Source organism: Poecilia latipinna, unplaced genomic scaffold, assembly GCF_001443285.1.
Source record: "Poecilia latipinna isolate Pla-1442-1.1 unplaced genomic scaffold, P_latipinna-1.0 Scaffold1785, whole genome shotgun sequence".
NCBI lineage: Eukaryota > Metazoa > Chordata > Actinopteri > Cyprinodontiformes > Poeciliidae > Poecilia > Poecilia latipinna.
The window spans coordinates 49470-73718 of record NW_015114401.1 but is presented as its reverse complement, the minus strand read 5'-3'; the positions used below and the strand labels follow the sequence as shown (position 1 = coordinate 73718).

Sequence of the window (24249 nt, the reverse complement as noted above, 5' to 3'; positions counted from 1 at the left end):
AGTGTTGTAGACGTTGGACGGCATTCCAATTTATTTTTTATTTTTTTGCTTTTTTTGTTTAAAGTCGGAATTTCCCAGCTTTGAGTACAACTTGAACTCAGCATCAGACATAAAGCTTTTTTCAATTAGCTGTGCTGGACCTGCTACAGACTAACACGATTTTCCATTACTTTATGTTTGCCTGCTCAAGAAATCTCATAAAATACAAAAAATGGTTGTTGGCCATTTTTTAGCCAATTTTTATCGAGAGACTGCTATTGATTAAATGATCATATAACTGAACTATATATAGTTCCACCAATAAATAACAAGAGTGTTTTTAATGAAAGCGTTCTCATTATGACACACAGATATAAGGAGTATTGTTTTATTTGAGTTCAAATCTTTAAAAATATAAAGTACAACATGACAAACCCCGAAACAACAGAGAAGTCGCACAAACACAGTTAATGAACAGTGGAGGAGGTGTGGTGCTGAGGTCTGGTGGCAGTTACTGAAAACATTAACATGTTGATAAGCATGAAAACTGATAACTGATGAGAAATCCAGTCATTTGGACCCAGTCAGATTGTTTACCGGACAGAAAAGAAGGTAAAATCAGTAAAACGGTGTGTTTGCTGCATTCTGACAGGAAAGTGTCGTTTTTCTGTGGACCACTGAAGGCAGAAAAGGTGAACATCACAGTGACTGGCTGAACTGCATCGACCACTTCTGTTCTGCAGCTCCATTTGGGTCTGCGTCCGTCCGCCCGGCTCCGGCTTCAGAAGGTGTACGGCCCAACAAAGATGGAAAGTCTGAGGACGGAGCTGCTGCGCTGGCCGACCAGAGGGTGACCCGACAGCATCTCCAGGTCCAACGTGTACTCTCTGGGGCCCGACACGGCCCGGGCCAGAACCAGCATGGCGCTGTAGTTATTGGTTTGCTGAGGCGACACAAAAACAAACCAAAAGAGTATTACAGTCACTGGAAGCTTCTATGAAACGGCCTGCAAACATATTCAGCATTAAAACTGATTAATCTTTAAGAAAACCCTTTAATCAGTGGACATTTATTACACAGAGACAAAATGTTAAAAATAATTACATTTAAACTGACATTTAATAGCTCTTTAGTTTGTACTACACATTAAAACAACTAATTTATGATTATATTTATATAATTCATTGCTGCTTCGTGTTCTTTTAGTTTTAAGTGTCTGAGTTCCAGATTTTGCTTTCTTTAGCGCAACAAGATAAGTGAAGCCACTTTTCTTTAAAATTGTACAACAGCATTTTAGGGTCATTGGAGGTAGTAAAGAAAGGAGTTACTTTTGGAATCTGAAGCTCATTTTTAAGCAGTTTGGTGCAGATTTCACTCCGTGTTTACTGAGGTGTTTTGTTCTGCGGCCTAACAGAGCTGGTTCTTCTGACAGAGTCCTCACCCTGATGTAAAAGTCCCTGTTGTCGTCTCCGGACCGGATGCGGAAGGTGTTGAAGGAGCCGGTCAGGAAGTTGGTGGTCTGGATCAGGAATATGTCTGAGGGGGCAGAGCGTTCCGAGGTGATGGTCATGTACCGGTGGACCACGCTGTAAGGCAAGTCTCTGCAGGCAGGCTTGCTGTGCGGGCACACACAGAGGCTGGAGAAAAACACCTTTTATTATTGTTACTGCAGTTCATCCATCAGCCAGCAGAGGGAGTAAAGTTCTCCCAAAAGATGAGGAAACTGTTTTAAAATCACCGGCACCAACAACATTTTAAAAACTGCTATGATTGAGCAGTTTTTATTTTAACTGCTCAATAATAAACTAAAAAAAATACAATTTTATTGAAATCAACAAAATAGTCAGATTTGTATAAAAATTAACCAGTAAATTGTTGTAGATATAAAATATAAAGTCCTGAAAGACTGCATTTGTATGATGGAATATTAGGTTGATACTAAGAAAATAAAAACAATAAAATTATGAGAATGAAATCACAATATTACAAGAATGAAGTCAAAATAAGAATAAAGTCATAATATTTCAACTTTATTTTTGTATTATTTACTACTTTTTATTCTCATATTTATGCAACTTTTTATTCTCACACTATCTTGGTTTTATTCTAGAAATAAGACTACTCTCGTAATACTATTACCTTATTCTCATAATATTAGGACTTCATTGCCAAAATTTTATTCATGTATTTTTTTTTTCTTGGCATGGCCATAATACTCTGTTGTACATTAGAATAAAACAGGGCCACAGTTTAAATTTTTTTTAGGATTGATTGTTTTCTTATTTGGGCTGTCAGAAATTTGCTTTAGAGTAAAAGCAGATCAATAATTAAATTAAGAATGCAAAAACTTTGCTAATAATTGGGAATCTTAACTGTTTTTTATTAGGACCTTTATTCTCATATTACTACTTTTATTATCATGATTACAATATTTTTATTCTCACATTATTCCGACTTTACTGTCATAAGACTATTAATTTATTATCTTAATATTAATACATTTTCTTCTTGCAGTATTTAGACTTACTTCCAGTAATATTAAGAAGACTTTACTCTTCTGTTATTACAACCTTATTCTTGTAATGTTACAATATTCTTGTAATCTTATGTCTTTTTTCTTAATTTGGGCCTAATACAGTAGTATAAAACAGGGCCACAGTTTCTAAGTTAGTAAGATTGATCTTATTGAGAATGAGTAAAAGCAGGTCAATAATTGTAGTTCTAGTTACTTGAAAATTAAGATGAATGCAAAAAGATATAAATAATAAAATTATGAGAATAAACTCATAATATAACAACTTTATTGTCATAATTTTACTTTACCCATTTTATATATATTTATCTGCTAGACAAAAGTTGCACCTAAGATAACATTTTTTACATTTACATCAACAAACTACGATTTGCTCAGCTGTAGAACTGAGATTGTTGGGGGCTCCCAGAAATCCTGCAAAGTGCCACAAATGGCCCCCGAGCCGCCCTTTGGACAGCCCTATTACACCCTCCTGTGTGGCATGTTGACAGGAGGTGATTTCCACCAGCTTGTTCTCAGTTGTAAAAGTCCTCTTATTGCTTTGGAGAACGTTCAAAAGAAAAGCTCGTAAAGCTGGACTCAAAAGTGGAAAAAGTAATTGGTGTAATTTAGCAGTCTGCGTTGCGCTCGGCACAGGCTCTGATTATGTTCAGAGCCGATGGCCAGCGCATACTTCTCTAATTAGGACAAGGTGTGTGAGTGTGTGTTTGCCGTCACTCACTTGTCCGAGTTGTGGGCGTATGGCTCTTGGCAGCGGTTGGCATCCACACACTGGTAGCGGCCGTGGATGTTGACGCAGGTCTGCGTGTCGCTGCACTGATGCTCGCCTGTTTCGCATTCGTTTATATCTGCAGCATAAAAAAGCAGCTTGTGAGGTTTGACTGTGCAGAGAGGGGTGTTTTTTACTTATTTTTTTTTTAGTTTCAGAAACTCACCTTGGCACATCCTGGTGCCCACCAGCTGGTATCCCTCAGGGCACACACACGAGAACTTCCCGGGTTCGTTGACGCAGCGGAACTGGCAGTGATAGCTGGAGGACCTGCACTCATCGATGTCTGACAAGGCGGGTCGGGGGATTAATGTCGCAGTACGCAACTTATAAAACATATTATTTTACATATTTGTTGAAACTGTCACTACATATTCAGAGTAGAATTACTCTATACTCTTAAAACAAATGTGTTATTATTTAACACAATTTTGTTGAACCAATTCAACACATCTTGTGTCGTTTTCTACACTTCATGTGTTCTACTTAAAACAACTGGACACACAGAACACGTGTTAAAACATCGACCAATCACGTCGCTTCTTGGACTTCCGGAATTCTGAACTTTCCACAAGAAAAAAAGTCAACTGAAGGAACCGCCATTAGAGGACGTCCGTTCACCGGGAAGTAAGAAGTTAAAAATAATCGTTTATTAGATAAACTGTTAATAAATTATAAGCAGAACTTATTAATGAGGATACTTATTTGCTCTTTTTAGTAACTAAGTCAGTCTGTCATGATTCGTACTGCTTTGACTTCGGTCAGTGACTGTTAGCTTAGCATACAACGGTAGTTTTTAGCTATAAATATATTAAAAGACTTGCTTGTCATCTCCTAGTTTAATCATGATTTTCTTACACTGCAGTGGGAGCTAATACACCAGGCTGCTCTTTTAGATCCGCGATTGATAAAGAGGCTTTAGGCTGAGTTACACCTTGCAGCTTTAATGCCTTTCCACAAATAAACCAGGGATAATGGAGGATAATTCTTACCGTTGCAGGTAAACCCGTCAGGCCCGAGTTCGTAGCCCTGATCGCAGCGACACATGAAGGTGCCATAGGTGTTGAAACACCGCTGAGAGCAGGGGGCGCCCATCTCGCATTCATTTACATCTGAAAACACAAAAACGAGCGGCACATTTTACTGCACTGAAGCGTCCAAAAACCAGGATGTCTAACTGAGCTGCTGCCTAGGAAAATGCACTTCGCTGCCAAAGAAGCAAAACTCAAGAGAGTAGGTTTATAGAATAACACTGATTGTTGAAATAGAGAGGATTTGCAACAGGCGGAGACATATTTTATCAATTATTCTTCAATGTTCCAGTTGAAAGCTAGTGATCTCAGTGGCTTTTAGTTATTCTTTATAATAGACGTTTTTCATCTGTCCTCAGTTACTGTGACAGTGGTAATACAGTTTTTATGTTTGTTTGTTTTTTGCAACATTTACAAAAGAGATGTTTAATGACGATTGTTGATTGAAGGAATACCAATGTGGTTCTGTTTATAAAGTTTCAAAGTAAAAAATTAACAGCAACAATTTGGATTATTCAGCCTGTTATTAGTGGGAAAAAAAGTCTAATTTTCACCTTGTTCATTCATTTATAAATGTCACTATTTCAAATCAGCAAGATGAACACTGGTCTCTTGTTTTTTTATGGCAATTGGCAAAACACTGACCATGCTCTCTATGTGTGTCGTTATTGCGCCCTCTACTGCACATGTAGGACACTTTCAGGTCTTTTGCAGTTCACACTGGAGATCACGTACAAGTTGCATATATTTGGAAGTGTGAAAAACCACTTGATTTTATCAAATCTGATTTGATAAAAAAAAAATCTGAATTAAGTCCCTTCAGGCTGCAGTGTGAAAGTGGCCTTAAAGGTGATTGTGTAGGGATTAATAACATTAACTCTCACCAACGCAGGATCGGTTGTTCCCTCCCACCTGGAAGCCCGGCTCGCACTGACAGGAGAAGGATCCGGGGACGTTGACGCAGCGGTGCTGGCAGTACCTGAACCTGCACTCGTCTATGTCTGGAGGTGAGAAACACGGGTCAGAGGGTTAACGGGTTTATTCAGCGCAGCAGGAAGTGATGTGGAGATGGACTCACCAATGCACTCCGTGCCGACCTTGTTGTAGCCGCGGGGGCACTGGCAGTTGAAGGCGCCTAGCGTGTTGATGCACTGCTGGCTGGGCTGGCAGTCGTGCTCGTCTCGCTCACACTCATCAATATCTGTGTGGGAGAAGCAGAACAGAGACGGACTTTAAAGGCAGAGTTAGGCAGCAAATAGTTACATTTACTTAAGTAACTTCATTGAAAAAAATTACTTTTAGCTGTATGTTTTACTTTTACTTTTGTAATTTTATTATGAAGTATCTGTACTCTTGAGTAAAATTTCTGGATTCTCTACCTCTGAATGAAAAGCAAACACATTTTAACCAAAAATTCACCACACGCACGCACGCACGCACGCACACCACACACACACACACACACACACATGCACTTTCAGAAGTTTTACTTTGAAAGAAACTGACTTTATTTTTCTTTTGCCTTAAAATACCTTAAAATTAAAAAAATTCTACTCAACTTTATATTTTGGTCCATCTGATTATATAATTTTTAAATATTATAAAATTATAATATTATTGCTTACTCTACTTGAGCAGACTTTTTACCAAATATATTTTTACTCGTGTAATTTCTTGGACAGCTACTTTTACTTTACTTTAAGTTGAAGTACTCTTAAGTACAATCTTTGAATACCCTCCCCACCTTTGTCAGTGTGTAATCCAAATGTTTTACCAGTTGTGGCTAAAGTACCCAAAAGTTGTACTCAAGTAAAAATGGTACTACTTAAAGTAAAAGTAAAAAGTAGCCATTCAAGAAATTACTCAAGAGTAAAAAAGTATTATTTGTATTGGTACTAATAAAAAAATGCTAGGTTTACAGTTTTTTCAGGGAATAATTGCACACACCTGCAGTATTTTAACTGATATAAACATGATATAAACATGTCGTTCTTTATCGATGTACATATTAAGAATGATCCAGAAGCAGTTCTTTTTGGGCATGTGTAAATGAGCAAACGGTATGGATTGTGCAGTGACAAGGGGCTGGACTCTGCTTCGGTTGCTAGGTAACAGTGCAGTTGAGATTTAACAAATGGGAGGTTCTTGAAACGGCTTGTTTTCCAGACACCAAAAAACATTAGAGGGGCAGTATTACATATTTTCCAGCCATACAGTACCATTTATAGCACAATCAAGTAACTATATTACCTTCAGGTGACTTAAAAGAAATTTGACTTTATTGCCTCAAAATTGGGCCATGGCTCTTTAAAAACTCCTGTTCTTTCTGAAATTCTGCCTTCAGGAAGTAATGACATTATAGCTCCTCTATTAACCCTTTAACAATGTTTTTACCAGAGAAGTAGCTCCTATAATGAGCTCGGTAAATGCTCAGTTTCTACAGGTTTTAGCTAATTGCTGCTGGCTAGTCTGAAGGAGCTGAGTGGGGGAGTCTTAAGAAACTTATAGAAGCTTGGAAACTCCATCTCTGAGGAGGAGCTTTGTTGTCGAAGGCAGGGCTAAGATGGCTCAGGTGTTTTGCACAGCCAATTTGTTGCCAGGTTAAAGGATTTCTCAAACATGCATGAAAGAATCAAAGCAACACTTTAGGAAATAGCATCATAACATGATATGAAACCCAAAAAAGTTGACTAATTCATAATACCACCCCTTTAACTTAATGCCAAAAACGTCTGGATGGTATTTGTTAATACTTTTTAGAAGCAGATGAGACAAATGGAAGCTCAAAAATGTGTAAAATGTGCAATTTTTTTTTGCAGAATATTTTCCAATTTAAAACTCATTGTGAGCCTAACGCGGCAGCTACGCTCCGCCAGCCGAAGCTGAGGCTGCGGCGTTTGGCCTCACTTGCTCCCAGCAGCTGAGAATACCACGTTGAGTCATGCTTGCTGTCTCATGCAAGTCATGTCGAACACCTCCGGCACTAGCAGGTTTATAGCTGCAAGTCAGTTTCTAAAAAACGCAGCAGCTGTCCTCGTGTGAAATCTCCCAAATTCCTGTCCTGCGGGCTCCCACTCACTCACACCCACAGAGATCGCACCAGCTTGCTGCCTCCAGTCCTCACGCCTGCCGCCGCCACCTGTCCCTCAGCAATCTGCGGCCACCAACACACACTCGCTTAGCGATCGCTCATCCTGCGGCCGCCACCCACCCACGCAGCTGTCTCCATGCGGCTCGTAGCCCAGAGGGCAAGGGTTAAAGGCCGGGGTTGGGGTGATGGCGGGCTCCGGAGCGGGGATGACCGACGCAGAGCGGGGGAGGCACAGGTAGCCGCCATAGTGGTTGAAGCACTTCATCTCTCCTTTGCAGGCATCTGGAATGGTCTCGCACTCGTTTATGTCTGCCAGGAAGACACTCAGTCAGAAATCTGATTAAAAATGGATCCGGAGTGCTCTGGGACGTGCAGAGTTTCACCTTTGCAGTGCTCAGTCAGGGGGTCCCAGTGATACCCATCTGTGCATTCCTACAAAGAGCAGCAGAGAGAGAAGACTCTGTGAGAAAAAAATTGGAAAAAATACGTGAGCAGACTCCCTGAGCCAAGGAGTTGCATAATATATTCATTATACACAATAAATCTCCAGTAGTGGAACAAGAGAAATGAAGCAGGGGGTATTCATGTTAAAGCTCTGAGCCTAGGAGACGTAAATCCATTTGAGCGTTTTTAAAATCCCTCCCAAAGCCAAACTGTGCTTCAGAAACAACGTGTTTAAAGGCTCAGTTTGGAAAAACGGTCATTATCACTAAGAGGGAAAAGCACACCACTGTGACCTGCAGTGGAAAGAAAAGCGGAGGAGTGAGGAGACATGGTATTAAATCCAAATTTATTCCCAGCAATGACCGCTTTAAGGTCCCGAGAAGAGACGTTTCCGTGGAACATTACACACAGAGCAGGAAAGGTGACTTGAGGCTTACATTTCAACTCAAAACCCAGGGGGATCACCTGACAGGTGGGCTGCTGCGGCATGCTGTTTTTTTTTTTTTTTTAGGCCCTTCCGTGCAAAAACGTTCTGTCTCGACAGGCAGCTAAACGAGAAAAACGTCATAGATTTCCAGAAGGCATGAATGTAAAACTGAAACTGTTCCTACTTATTTTAGGCACGCTGAAGTTGGAGAGAGAGTCGCACGTGAAAAACCAGGAAGGTTAAAGCAACTTAACATTTATACCCGCCATTTTGTCTTATTCAGAGTTTTTGGTAGAGTTCAGTTGCAAATCTAAATTTGTATTTTACTGTTTACATAAATCCCTTCTGTGAAGGTGGTGGCAGCATCATGTTGTGAGGCAAACCTGGATTGAAACTTGTTAGAGCGGGATGTCCAAACTATTTGTCACTTGGGTCAAAATTGTCAAGTCAAAAGGACTTGCAAAATAATAAAAAAAGAACTTTAATTTATTTAGTTAGTTAAAATCAGCTTCAATCCTTTAATTAAACAAAGTGTCCATCTTTTGTGTTGGAAATGGATGTAAATTATTGTAGATCCTTTGACTAGTCAAGAATAGAACATTGTTTTGTCAATTCTGAGCAATAAAAACAAGAGTTAAGTCACTTTCATTGAAAAGTACATAACCAAGTTTAATTTATTTCCTAAATTTGCTAATATTGAGCTCAGTTCAGTCGTCTTTCTTTTAGTAGAGCTCACAGTTTGCCACATTACAGTCAAGCTTCAGGTTTCATAGTATGAAAGTATTATATAAATTCAAAGAGGAAGTAAATAATTTCAAAATTTGACAATAAAATCTGAAAAGTGTGGCACGTGTTTGTATATTCTGGCTCCATTTACTCTGACACCCTTAAAGCTTTAATGCCTCCTTGAACATTTTAGGATAGTTATATGTGTGATACAAAACATGTTCATAACTTTTTTCTGCACAAAATCATTCTTGAATAATGCGATTTTTGTCTGGTCAGTTCAGCCTATTTTTATCTCCTTCCAGAACGAGCTGTTTTAGGCCTCTTGTCACTTTAAATCCAATTAAGCTGATGCTGGCCATGCCCCACAACTTATTGTTTACACTTGCACATGAAAATGGCTGCCAACAGATGCACAATTATACAACTGCTTTTCCAGCAGCCATTGTACAGCACATACAGCGGTAAAACCAGCTGACCAAACCTGCTGGAGCTCTGCTTGGGTTGCTAGATGATGGGCAGAACGCCGCTAATGTTGCAAGGTAACCATCTGGGCAGTTCCTACTGATTTGTATTGTTGCATTCTGGAGGACTTTAAAGCGAGTCATATTAAAGGCACCATAAAACATGAACTTATAGCCAAAAACTGTTTTATAGAAGTAATTGAGACGTGAATGGAAGCACAAAAATATGCAAAATGCGAGTTTTGCATGATTGATCCCTTTTAAGTAAAATATAACAGAACCAATTACACTGGCTGTGTGTGTTTTAATATCAGCTAGGTTTGTTTGAGAAGAAACATCACCATGAAGACCAAGAAAGATACCAAGCAGGTCTGAGATAAACCTTTGGAGAAGTTTGGCGGTTCATAAAACTGACATGACAGGAAAGGAGCACATTAGTCATTAAGACAGCCAAGAGGCCCATGGTGACTCTAAACGAGCTGCAGAGATCCAAAGCTGAGGTCAGGTTGACAGGACAAATATTAGTCATCAAATTTGGCCGTTATGGAGGATTGGCAGGAAGAAAGTACAGTAAAGTTTTCCACAAGTCATGTAGAGGATGCAAAAAACATATGGTGCTCTGATCAAACACTGAACAAAACGCCATGTGTGAAGCAAAACTAAGATTAAAGGTCATCCTGAATATACACTTCCTGCAGTGAAACATGGTGGTGGCAGTATCATGTATTGGGCTATAGTCTGCAACCTGCGGCTCTTTGGACCTACCAAAGCTCTAATAACTGTATAAAAATGATAAAGAACCACATTCTGATATGTTTTAAATATACATATAATTAAAAGGTTTTTCATGGAATAAATTAATTGGTTCCACAACAGAATGACGCTAAAAGCACCTGCAACTTTTTTAGAATTATTTTTTCTAGTCATTAGGTTAGAAACTATACATCTTTCCCCTTAATTTTCAACAACTGTTAAAGTGCCATAGAAGAAAATAAACTCATCTTTTTGCAAAATACTTTTATTATTATTATTTTATAGGATGAAAAACATGGAGAGTATCCAAAAATTGTATTCAGAGTAGAGATACTTCAACATATTTAAGTAAAAGTAAAAAGCAACCATCCAAAAAATTAGTCGACTGAAGTGCTGAGTAATAATCAAAGCATCAATCATTTAATATTTTGAAACTATGTAATGAGATGGATTAAAACAGAAATTCATGTGGAAATTTTGGTATAAATTACAAAATAACAGAATCAGGGAAAAAATATTTTTCCAGATGAATTTCTTTGAATATAACATGAAACTTTTGACAAAAACTGCAGATGTGTCTGGTGTCTTGGTTAAAACTTGTTTGCTTTTCCATTGTTCAAGTTACTCAGAATTGGTAGAGTACCCAGAAATTTTACTCAGGTAACAGCAGAGATACTTCATTATAAAGTTACTAAAGTAAAAGTACAAAATAGTAAAAATAATCCGAAGCGTAAATTTACTTTTTCCTTTTCTTTTACTCAAGTAAATGTAAGTAGTTACTACCCAGTTCCGCTAACAATACAAAACAAAATGGCGGTTCTTTAGAAATAACAAATTCCCCGTTGCAGATTTTAAATCGTTCTTTTTCAAATCGTCATGTAACTTTTGTGGCTGTAATGAAGCTTTATTCAGCTTGAATGAGGTCAAAAATAACTGGATTTTAATAACCATTAACCTAACTGGGAATCAGTGGAAAGAATTCCATAAAAACTGCTAGAGCCATTTTGGAATGAAGAATGAAGAAAAATGTCAATTCACTGATAGAACAATGCATGCCACTCTTCTCAGATTTTTTCCAAGGCTCTAGAGAAACCGTTAAAACTAATTCTTCCTCTAACAGTGACTAAAAAATATATTTTACACTCTTATAAGAGCATTTTAATTCTCAATTCTGCCTCGTGTATTTTTTAAATTGTCAAAAATGTATTTTCTTGTTTCTATAAACAATTAAAAAGAAAAAAGACGATAGAGATTAATCTATTCTTACCGTGTTGGTGTAAGTTTTTACATGCGACTGTGAAATCGCACTGCGGAGGAGCGCAGACACACATATGCACACACACAAGACTGACACACAAACACCCTGCATACTAATACCCTAACTGATGGGCAAGCTAACAGAAAACATGCACACACACACACACACACTCACACACACACACACACACACAATGACGACTGCGAGGCAGCTGGACTCTGAAGTTCAGACTCGGAGTGGATGAGACCTGCAATGCAGAGAGACAAAGAGGACATAAAAGACATTTAAAACTTTGGACATCACCGAACCAGAGTTTATTCGTATTGCACATTTCAGCAAGGCACTTCAAAATGCTTTACGTTAAAAGACACAAAAATTAAAATATCTTACAGGAACAAAGGTTACATTTTGTCAAGAGCCATCATCAAAATCATCAATAAACATCCAATAAGTTGGTAAATCTTTCATTTATTATGGTTCAAAAGAAAATCTAAACGGGTGGATTTAGCCTAGATGTAAAAAAAAGTCAGTGTTTCCGCAGTTTTACAGTTTTCAGGAAGTTTCTTATAGATTTGTGGTGCATAGAAGCTGAATGTTGCTTCTGCATGTTTGGTTCTGGTTCTGGGGATGCAGACCAGAACCAGAAGACCTGAGAGATCTAGAAGGTTGCTATGACAACAGCAGATCTTTAAGATATTTTGGTGCTAAGATCTCTAGATCTGGCTGAGACATTAGTGCTTTAATCCTGGAAATGTTCTTCAGGTGACAGAAGACTGACTTTGTAACTGTCTTTATGTGGCTCTGAAGAGTACATCACTACGCCCAGACCGGATTTTGGGCCTGTTGTTTCGAGGAGTACTAGTGAAGCTGTGTGCTGACTCTGGATTGTTCCAAAGATAATTACTTCAGAATGGTTCAGTTGAGTCTGTAAGAGCAAAACACGATGGAGCCGATTCATAATTAGCTTCTCAGAAGACAGTCAGTCAATTCTCCCTTCATCGGTGCAAAAATAAATGGAAATACTCACACTGCCAGGTCAAAACATAAACACTGTGACGTACTCCGAAGCTTCGGCTAAAAATAACCAAGTCAATACTTTCGCTTACAGAAAGCTCTCTGTCTGCAAGCTGGCAAAGACCGGACTGACTCTTAAAACCTGACCCCCCCTCACATGTTTCTGCAATAACGTTTTGTGTCCGCCTTCTACTGAAACAGAAAATGAGTGGCTGTATAATAACTCTCAGAGACATTTATCAGACAACCTTACTTGCTGACCCTGCATACCCCCACAGGTTTGCTAAGAGTTCAGAAATGTAGATGATTAGCCTGGAAAAAACGATAAAACGCACTTGAAGCAGATGTAACTTATTCGAAAACAAAGAACAACTGAGTCACTTTCATTCTCTTTGAGGCTTTTAAAACCACATCAAGAAAAGTGCTGCAAAACCTTAGATTCTGTCATATTAACACCATAAATGTCAATATATTTTCTGAGGAAACAAATGTCATGCATTTGTATTTATACCTTGTGAAAAATGATTAAAACCACAGGAAAACAAAAAACAAAACCAGACTTTAATCTCAGATTTCCTATTCTGTTTTATTTAAATTTCAAGACTGAAACTGAGATAAAAGTAAAAATTTTGACTTTTTTCTCAGAATTCTTTTTTCCCACTTTTTTCTTACTGATTTTCCCCCCTGAATTTTCATTTTTCCTTGACATTAAAATCATAATTCTCACTTTTTTCTGATTAAAGTCAATATTCTGACCTTGAGAAAGCTCAATTATTGATGTCTGGACACTTTCCATATAGTTTGAATGAATCTCAAGATTAAGTTAGAACTCTGAGAAAAAGTCAAAATATGTTAGGAAAAGTAAAAATTCTGAGAGAAAAGTCAAAATCATGGAGAAAAAAGTGAGTAGAAGCCAGATTTCTCAGAAAAAAAGTAAACACTTTTACTTTAACCTCAGAAAAACTCAGAATTAAGAGAGTAAGAAAAAAGTAAGAAAAGTGAAAAATTCTGTGGAAAAAAGTCAAACTTTTGACTTTAATCAGAAAAAATATAGAATTCTTATTGTAATCTCAAAGTCAAAAACCTGACCTGTTTTTTGTCAGTCCTGAATTTGAAATGAGAAAATTGTAAATCTGATGTCAAACTCAGATTGTTTTTGTTTTCCAGTTGTTCTAATCCTCTTCTATAGAAGATAAATACAAATGCTCTCCATATTTTCCCTTCCACTTCACAATAATGCATCAGTTTGTTTTGGTCTATTGCATATTGCACCATGTAGTTTGTGGCTGTAACTCAACAAAATGGAAGAACATCTGAGTGCTGTGAATACTTTTCTGAAAATGACGGCTCAGAGAACCATAAATGTTACTTAAACTTAAATGTAAGACTCATCTGTAAAAGATTATTCTGTGTTTCTTCCATTACTACTCTGCTGGGTTCAGTGTCTTATAAATTGCAGGTGAGTTTGTATTGTATCATGTTAGTTTAATATCCTGATGGCCCGAGTTTCACAACCTTCCCTCAGTTAAATGTTCCTGAACAGAAGCTTTGAGTTTAAGCAGAATCTAAAAATAAACAAATCAACCCTTCCAACCTTGGCAGACGAAGGAGGTATATAAAAAAAAACCCTGTAGTGCTGTTTACAAAGAGAGTGAGCTCCAACTAAAGTGCATGACAGGAAAGTTATAATCACTGCCTTTCTCCGTGCGTGGAGTCACGCTCGGGATGTGGATTCCAGTGGCCACGTTAGCAAGAAGCAGCTTATTGTTGGATTGAAGGTTCAGACAAACAGAGTGACGCCAACCGCCTCAAATACTCTCCCGATGACGGCAGAGGCCACTCCAAAGCAGAATCACGATAACACCATTAGAGACCAGACGGTAAATCAGCGCACAAACCACACAATAAGACCTTTTTATTTTTAGTTTCTACGACGTAGAACCACCAAGAATGTAAAACCCAAACCAGCTGAAAACAAACTGACCATCATGAGGTCCACTCACTCCGGGCATCGGTTCTGAGCTGGGATGCCCCACAGGCTCTGCTGCGGGTTCCCAGAGTATCAGATTCTGGGAAACCCCCCATGGTCCAAAAACACAAAAGGACAGCTGGAGCCAAAACCTCCAGCCGCCGACCCGCTAACGCGTCACCTCCCGGCAGGATGTGGAGGAGGAGAAGGTTAGAGGATGTGGCTGTGACCCGGGAGTTCATCGTCTGGTGGTGAGAAACGGGGGTTTACGAGCTGAAACAATCACCCAATTATTGATTAGTCACGCTGCAGATCATTTAAAATACCAGATCAGAACACCGGCTCAGAGGCTACTTTCACTTTAGCCTGAAGTGACTCGTATCAGATTTTTTTCTTGACAGTCTGAACAACACAGATCTGATTTTTTTTCCGAATGCGACCCAGGCCACTTTGATTTCCGACAGGTATCTGATCTTTTCTGGCCGCGTTCATCTGACCTGAACGTCATCGATGTGCAACAAATGTCATTATTTTGCATTCTGCTACGCTCAAGCGGGAAGAAAAACGACAACCATGGTGGACGATAATGAGGATTAAGTTGTTCAAGTGCTGGCCTTTAAAATCGTAAGATATGCTCCACCATTAGCATCCACCTTTACTTCCGCAAACACTGGACTCTTCTTCTTTTTCTTTTTAATGGCAGTTGGCAAAAGTACTGAGCACGCTCTCGATGTGTGATGTTATTACGCCCTCTGCTGCGAATGCGGGACACTTTCAGGTCATTTTCAGTTCATACTGGAGATTATATACAAGTCCATATATTTGGAAGTGTGAACGACCACGCCGAAACATTCAGATTTCACAAAAGCAAATTGGAATTGAACATTTAGGTCAGCAGTGTGAACGTAGCCAAGAAATATGAAAGTTAGGCGGCAGCTTAGGGACCCCACACCACCAGGGGGCCCCCAAGAGCACTAAGATAGCAAGATAATTTATGAATATTAGCAGTGAGAATATTTCAATGTCTAGTGATTCACTACTGATTTTTAGGGCTGTGATTCAATTCAAAAACACGTTTTAGTTCATGGACATTTATTTTCTATTCAAACGGTCTAGCATATTCCATTTAAATGATGTGACAACAGTTAAAAATTTAGCTCAGGAATTTTAACAAAAAAAATTTCTGAAATTTCTGAGTTTCAAAAGTCAAAAACATTTCCATTTGATCTAAATGGAAATTTGTTTTTTAAAGAACATTATTTGTGTTTATGCCATGAATGCTGTGTCACACAGTCACAGTCATAGTTATCTAAAAAAGAAGTAATTTTTGTTATATTTTTTATTGTTGACATGTTCATATTGCTAATTTTTATAAAATTAAAACTGAAAAGATTTATTTATTAAGACATTTGTTGTTTTATCTCTTCAATAATATACTAAATAGACAATATATTATTGAAGCCAAGTAGTCTAATTTTGTTAGAAACGGAACAATGATTTTGGATCAGTCATTGTTGATCCAAAATAAAACCAGGATTTTTCACAGTATTTAATAATGGGTAAATATTTTCCAAAGCTTTTTCTGGGTTTATTCTCGTTTTTACAATGAAAGCTGGGCAGTGCTTGCTAGTTTTAGCAAAGTGTAAATACAAACATTAATTAAATAAAAATACTTGGTCTTGTACCTAAATAAATAAATGTTTAAGATTTTATTTGTCTGTAAAATACTGGATTGATCACAAATTCATTAACTTTAATTGTTAACCTAGGGGACGATCCTAATAGGATGAAGCCGTCCACCCTCATGCATTTTGACTAAAAATGTCCACATTGTCAGTCCTGGTTTAAGTATTTGAAGATTTTATTACTGAAGCAATTTATTTTTAATAATACTTAAACAATTATGAAATTATCAGATAATAAACATCATGTGCAGCTTTTTTATAAACTTCTATGGAACTGTACTGTTTAGAAATTTATTATCTAAAACTGTGAAAACAATACTTTAATTTGTGTGTATGCCGCCATCTTTGCACAACATTTTCAGCTAAATAAAGACTTTATTTTAGGTCAACAACACAGCAAAACCACAGTTGTCTGGGGTAATTGTAGTCATACAAAAAAAAAAAGATGTGATCTGTTATTTCTAGATGATAAACCCAGTCAGGCCACTTTTACAACCAAAGACTTCATGGCGGCTTTAAAAGTGACCAACTAGGAAAACAAAGCCCATCCAGACCACACACATAGATCAACGGATGGTGGGGAGAGTAAACTGCAAGGTGGGCATTTGTTACAGCTGAACCTGGATCAGCCTGAGGTCACATTCAGTTCTGCAAACTGCCTTGCAAAAGTTTTAAATCACTCCAGTCTTGCTTCAAAGTTTGATTCAAGCACCCAGACTTCATTAGTATTTCTCAAACCTCTCTAAAGACCTTTTAAGTGTTTTTCTTTTGTTTGTTTGGGGGGTTTTGGAATTTTGAGGCTTTTTCTGTCCATTTTTTGTAACTAAGCAGTCAAATATATAGCAGAAATTGTCTATACAGAGGATAAAAGAAGAGTCAACCACGAAAAACTATCCAGAAGATAAATAGTATGTCTTTACAAAAAGGGAGAAATGATCCACCAAAGGACAAGTTTCAGCTGATTGGTCTGATCTTATTTTTAATAAATTGAATTAATCCCTTCAGACCTGATTTCTATCTACACAACATTTCTTTTATTTTTACTCCACTTCAGCATTGAAATATAGGGGGAAAAATATATATTTTTTTACAATCATTTGAAGAAAGTCTGAGTTAACACACTTAAAAATGGATAATAATTATGAAACCACAAAAAGAAAATCTATAAAATACTTCAATATATTATTTAATTTGCATGGTAACACTAATTAATTAAGCATTAGCTAATATTTCCCAACTCCTCAAGTCCATTGGGATGGACATTCAACTTTGAAAAAATTCCACAATTTAATAATGAAAATATTTTTCAAAACAACTTAAAAATATTTAGAATTATAAGAGTAATTTTACTAGGTTACCATGAACTTAAATTACTCGTCTAGTTTCAGAGTAATGTTTGTCTTGTCTGATACCTGAAGTTCAGTCAGTTATCAAGTCAAGATTTATAACTTCAATGTCATCATTGGTCAAACAGAAACTATTCAGTAACAAGAATCATTAAAATGACAAAATCACTTTTTTTATTGGTTTAAACCCAGAAATTTATCATGTTCATTCCAGTGGATGTGGGGTTTTTGAGATAACTGGTTCTTTGCTGTTTGCTATGTTTTTATTTTGAGTTTGGGAGATTATTGCGTAAACAAAATAAGTTATCTGTCACCTGCAGCTGTCAGACAAATATGTTTTTTTATATACGACTAAAACAACATTTTACCTGTGATAAAATGTCAGATTTTGGCAATGTAAAAAACTTCCCACCTTCAGTGTAACCTAAAATATGCACAAAGTTAAAACAATTAAAAAAAAACAATCTGAAATATTTTAAAATAGAAAAAGATCTAGATCTGGGGATGTTGCTCTGAATGAACCGCCACATTCAAACTTGTCTTAAATAAGAGACAGAAAATATCCGCCATCATTTAAAGTCCCCAAAAATAACGCTCAGTGGGTCAAGTTACATTTCCTAGTAAAAGTTGAGGTCTACTGAGAGCTTCCAAAGCATTAGAGGGATCAGGGATTTCATAACTCCTGAAACACAGCTCTGATGAAGAAAATATGGCGCAATTTCCAAGACCTGAACATGATTTCAAAAGGCCAAAAGCCTGGATAGAGTTTCCCAAAAGACATCCTGAAAACATATGGCAAATAAAACTAAAGTGCACCATACACACAATGAAGCATGGTGATGGCAGCATCATGCCTGGGAGTTGTTTTTCATCTGTAGTCAAGGCTTCATAAACACAAAATTGCTGAAGGTGGAGATTGATTTAATTTTTAAGCAGGAAACAAAAAGTCAAACCATCCCAATGAAGAAAATAATGGCTTCTCACAAGGAAGATTAAGACATGAATCTGATTCAAAAAAAAAAACTGATCTGGAGTGTTTTTGGAAGGAAGTTAAGATTTGCTATACTGAAAAAAGCTGTTAGAAAAACAAAAGATACTTCTGCAAACACCTAAAAGATTTCAATTTGACAAGATAGAAGTCACATTTAAGTTCAAAATATCAACCCTTGAATGAACACAAAATCTTACCAAGTATCCAAACATCCATCCATTTTCTATACACCCTTGTCCCTTCTTACCAAGTATCTTAAATCGGTGTTTTTCAACCACTGTGCTTTATTTACATAAAGCAAGCTCTTGCTGAAAAGTTACTTGTCCTATTTCAAGTGTACTAAGATATATGCTCTAGAAACTAGACAAAAGATACTTAGGATACTTAGTAAGATCTTATATTTTTGCAGTCCAAACATTTCTTTGAAAGTGGCTGGTCTCTCAACATGTAAATAAGGATAAAAGCAGCCAAGGTCTGCAGAAAAACCTTCAGAAGACCTAAAGAAATATTGACCAGGACAACCTGGTCAGGAAGCTGCCTGGAAGGAAAACTGCGAACTTCACTTTTAAATAACTGAGTACATAGATGCAAAAATCCAATCCAATCCTCTGTGCTAACAAGATGCTGGTCACTGCTGATTTTTGATGTTTGCAGGAATAATCCGCCTCTATAATCCCACCTAATTCATAGAAACACGCTTCGTCAGAGTTTAGAGCTGTGTTGGCACCTGTTTATCTCCCAGAAGTTCATTTTCTCCTTTAGTGTTCATGGTGCGATTATGGCAGACTAGGAGGATTTTGCAATAAACAGTGTCAAACATGCCCCATGATGTGACTCACTGCCTGTCTTCCTGTCTAACCCACTTGCTAGGATCTGAGCCAAGAAGTAAACTACACAGCCACGTTATCTTGGCTCCAGCGAGCAGCCAAGTGCAGCATGGGGAGTGGAACAGACAGCAGGGCAGTCGGGCAGCTGTGACGTTTTATGGCCTGTACCAGACAGCTGGGATAGAGGTACATCTCATCTCTGCTGTTTCTTCCTGAAAAGCACTCAGACTTCAAAAGTCCTGAAATATTTTCAATATACTTAGTAATAGCATAGTGACTTATACTTAAAGAGAAATCTATGACTAAGCACAATAATACTAAGACTTCATCCTATTATACCTCATTGTTCCGTACATCTTTTTCACAAAATCATTCTAAGATGATGAGATTTTAGTCACTATTAGCACCCTAACTCAACCCTAAAAATGGCTGCAAACAGATGCGCAATTATACAAACGTACATCTTCGAAAAGCAGAAGTAGATTCTCCAGCACAACCAACAAGATTGCAGCAATTGGTTTCTGGATAGTAAGTCAACAACAAAACACTTGTCTTTTTCAGCAGCCATTGTACAGCAAATACAGAGGTAAAACCAGCTGGAGCCCCTTTTGGGTTCATAAGTTTTTGAAATGTCTTGTTTTTCAGACACCAGAAAACATGAACTAATTTCCATAAAACAGCTTGGTGGAGGTTTTAAGCACATGTGCTGTTTTTAGGAGGAGTTGAGAGGCAAATGGAAGTATAAAAATGGACAAAATGTGAATTTTCATATTAGGGCCCCTTTAATGCTAATGCTTATGTTTGTACTTTGGTGTAGGCTACTTATTGCTTATTTCTGCCACAAAGTACTTAAGGTACCCTTATTTGAAAGTACTCTGTACATTGATTTGTGAACTAAAACACAAAATGGTTTTAGTGTACTGAAAGTATACTAAAATATGAACTAGAAGTATACAGCTCTATATTACAATGGGCGTAAAGAGAAGAGTATACTTCATTAAACTGAAACAGAGGCCAGAGCTTTTAAATCTGGCCATATCAGTATCATGAATGAACTAAAAGAGCCAGTAGTGGCAAAATATACTCATATTAAACTGATAAAATATGAATAAATTGCTGTCTCTGCATTCAATTAGAACTTAAGTTAAATAACATTGAACTTTTTTTCACATGAATGTAATTTGACAGAATACAGATGAAAACGTTTTTTATTTGACTGATAAAATAATATTTAGGCACACAACTATTTTCTTACTGGTTCTACTTATGTGTCTACTTAGAGTAGAAGGCCACATTAAACATTTTTGGCGTGCCAAATTTGGCCCCCGGACCTGGAGTTTGATGTATGTTTACTAAAATATATATAGTTGAGTGTACTTCTTGTACACTTCAATGTATGTTTTAGTAAAGTATACTTGAAGTATACCTGTAAACCAACACAAGTACATTGGCTCAACTTGAAATAAACTTCAAGTGTGCTACGTCTTGCTAAAGGATGACGACCATCAACCTTTTCAGTGAGGAAGGAATCAGTGAAATGGAGGAAAACTCACGGGTGAATCTTCCCCAGTGGGTCTCGTTTCGCCTCCCGCTGACCGGTGTGTCCGTCCGCTGGCTGCGATCGACCCAGATGAGCTGGCATTCACTGGTGATCCCTTCCACCGCTGCCTGTGTGACCCTGAGAGAGTGAGCGGGGAGCCCGACAGCTGGAGCAGATGAACACATGCCGAGGGAGGGAGAGGAGGAGGGAGAGACGGGGTAGGACGGCCCATTCTTACCCCCCCGCTGGCCCCCTGCGCTGCCACCCTCCACCCCTCCCTGACCCCCCCAGGCGGGGTTGCCAGATCTGACTGACAGTTTCCAGCCCAAACACAACGTAAAACCCGCCCAACTCCCAAGAAAAGAAGAAAGAAAAATCCCTCCCAAATCTCAACGTGAAGAGTTGGGGAGTTACTTTTACTTTAGTAACTTTTAGCAAAGAATATACTTTCAGGAGTATTTTTACTGGTCTGTGCTTTTTACTTTGGCCTGAGTAATTTCTGCTCTGACTCAGAGGTGAGCAGTGTACCCATCTGATTTCCATAGAAAAGGCAGCTGTAAATTATTGTAAATCTGAAACATAAAATCCAGCATCATTACTGTGTTTAAATTAAAAAAATACAAACCATATATTAAATTGGGATGGTTTTTATATTATCTTTGGATTTTGTGTTTTTATTTTCAGTAACAAGAACAGTATGTGGGTCACTTATTCTTTAAAAACTTTTTTTTTTACTTAGTGGAGTTTAGTAAAAGGGTCTGTCAAAGTCTGCTCTCGAGTAAATCACTGATTTACTGTGAAATTAATTAAATACTTTGTGTTGTACTTTACATATTTTAGGGGGCTTTTTGTTTCTTTTGAAAAGCAGTGAAAATTTCCCTGTAAGATTTGTTTAAATGCATCAACCTCCAACCTTGAGCTGGAATAAGTTTGTACCATTTTTATATTGTTGTCAAGGGCCACGCAAAATCACTTTGAGGGCCACAAATGGTCCCCGGGCCGCACTTTAGACATCCAAAACTTAATTATGGTAAAAATTCACAGTGTTTTGGGTTTTGCAAACGACTCAACTTTTTGAACACGAGACTTGTGTTGTGCTTTTTTTGTCCTATTAATTTGCTCTTTATTAACCAATGGCTGTTAACCATTGATGATGTCACATTCCACAGATTCTTGACATTTCAAAATAAATCAGTGCAATAAAACGCTGTTTTATTAAATGCTTTGTGATTTTCTATTTAGAAACAACTATTTTGAAAAAATTTTCAGTAAAAATCTGCTAAATGTTGTAAATTGAATTGATTTATTTCAACGGGATAGCACATATTAATTAACATACAATATTGTGCATTATTAAAGATGTAAAGTTGGTGAAAATTGGTTTATATATTCTTCAAATTAATTTTATTTAGTCAAAAAGTTATTTCTCCTGACATTTATTGATGTACAAGTTAAGCTGTGCTGCTCTTGACGGTTGGTGGTTACCATAGCAACCAATATCTGACAGCTCGTCTATCTTTCTTTTCCTGTTGCCGTTGGGGCAGAAGCTGGACGCTAACCACCAGCTTTATTTTCTCTTGTTTGAATAAACCTGAGTGTGTTGTGAAGTCAACCCACTGGAAAGAAGGGTTACAAATATATATTGGATTTAGCTAAGTGCTAATTTCCATCCGTAGTCTCATGAAATTTTAACAACAGCAAAGCTATTCTTACTTACTTTTTCCAGCTCAACGTGTTAAAAAGAAGCCCAATCGGGCGGAAACCAGCCCCAATCTGGCAACACTGCCCCCAGGGTGAAATTCCTGGTCTGCGGCCCAAATACCGAAATTCCAAATCTGTCCAAATCACACAGATTCACACACACACACACGCGCCCCCTCCTCTCCTCTTTCCTGGTCCCACAACACACCTGGTTTCATTTAAACCAAACCCCCGCAAAAGCCCCAGGCTCCCCCACCCTTCTCCCACTTACCCCCCATCTATCTGTGCTCACCAGCTTTTCCTTTTTTCCAACTTTAAGCCCTTGCTGTCGTCCAATCTGACATGAGGGGATATTTATAGCAGTGGGAGAAAGAAGTTAATGGAATGTGGACCAGGAAAAAAATCAACCCACTTTCCGAAGAACTACCGGGGAAAACTTGTTCGTTTCTTCCCGAAGCAAAATGCAGGAAACTATAATCACGCTCCTTTCTTGTTTGCACATGACTAAAGGATTTCTTTGCGTTGCAAAATGAGTTTTAATATATGATGCAAACTAATCGGGATGTTGCCTAACCAAAGGTAGTTCTTATGAGTCAATTTGGGGTCAAACAATGAAACAGCAGAAGGAAAAGAGCTTTTAAATGGAGAAATTAGTGGGTTATTTTAAAAATTAATTGATTAAATTTAAGTCCAGTTCCATATCAAACTAGTTATATCCTTTAAACTTTCAAATATTTCCGTGACAACCCAGACAAATTAGTTTATTCAAGTAACAGAAGTCTACTTGAAAAACTGCTCAGATATAATCACTAACTGTATGAGTGTTTGTCTTTGTGGTGTTATATTTTCTGTTTTATTTCTATTTTATTGTATATTCATTTTTTTAACTTGAATTACCTTATGCTATAATCTGGTACAGTGCATCAGATGGTGACATTTATGTTTGAGCTGTACATTACATTCTTTTTTAAACAAAGTTTTATTATTGCTATTATTATTATATTGTATGATGTCTGAAGTTGAATCAGACCAAATCTCTCCCAGTTTAGTTCAGAATTACCCAAATTATTTCTGTTTTCAAAATGATAAAGAATCTGCCTCCAATTAAATCAGATGTGCCTGTTAACCAATCAGAAGCTTCCACAGCCATGACATCATCATCTGGGCTTCCCTCATTGCTTAAAGAGACAGCAATCATTCTGTGTGTAAACGTCTGACTATGATGGCATGAATAACTAAATATCTGACATATTCTGTCATTATTGTGGCGTCTAGCAAATAGAAATAATTTGGTAATTCTAAAACAAGAGACGTTTGGTCTGATTTAACTTCAAACAGGGAGGAAAAGAAAACATTTCTGTCTTTTTTTGACATACACAGATGTTGAGTTTCAACTGTATTCCCATTACAGTTGAAAATCTGAAGTTTTAGTAAAATAAAAGTGGGCAAATTTTAAATGTTGACATCTTACCACCTAAGTTAAACTGGAAAAATTGCTGTTCTTAGTGAAACAACTGAGAGAATGCAAATGTGCAGAATGATTGCTGCAGAATATGCAAGAAAGAGCAGAGCAAAGCATAAGAAGTAGAAAAAAAGCAGAAGAAGGCTACAGTCATACATGGTAGAAATCTTTTGCTAAATAGTAAAATTTAGCAAAAGATATAGCATAGTTCAGAAGAAGAAGATGCGACACCAGGAGAT

General features: G+C 37.5%; 1 protein-coding gene and 1 long non-coding RNA gene across 2 annotated transcripts; one reads left to right on the top strand and one right to left on the bottom strand.

The window, feature by feature from the left end:
- Positions 1-351: 351 nt before the first annotated feature.
- Positions 352-20950, bottom strand: efemp2a (EGF containing fibulin extracellular matrix protein 2a). The gene is made up of 11 exons (XM_015061141.1): positions 20861-20950; positions 11485-11722; positions 7787-7835; positions 7524-7712; positions 5391-5513; positions 5197-5313; positions 4274-4393; positions 3448-3567; positions 3234-3360; positions 1421-1616; positions 352-922 (listed from the first exon to the last, which is right to left on the bottom strand). Exons 2-11 carry the CDS (start codon positions 11584-11586, stop codon positions 761-763), a joined length of 1305 nt encoding a protein of 434 aa, XP_014916627.1. The 5' UTR covers positions 11587-11722; positions 20861-20950; the 3' UTR covers positions 352-760.
- Positions 4500-21457, top strand: LOC106965206 (uncharacterized). Its single transcript, XR_001428577.1, has 4 exons — positions 4500-4514; positions 5205-5319; positions 19351-19493; positions 20802-21457. It is a non-coding gene; the product is annotated as an uncharacterized LOC106965206 (long non-coding RNA).
- Positions 21458-24249: the final 2792 nt, after the last annotated feature.

Coding starts and splice junctions, on each gene's coding strand:
- efemp2a (XM_015061141.1), bottom strand. CDS start 11,586: ATGCAGGGTGTTTGTGTGTCAGTCTTGTGTGTGTGCATATGTGTGTCT. Junction 7,836..11,484: donor TAAAAACTTACACCAACACG/GTAAGAATAGAT, acceptor TGCTCTTTGTAG/GAATGCACAGATGGGTATCA. Junction 5,514..7,523: donor GCATGGAGACAGCTGCGTGG/GTGGGTGGCGGC, acceptor TCTCCCACACAG/ATATTGATGAGTGTGAGCGA.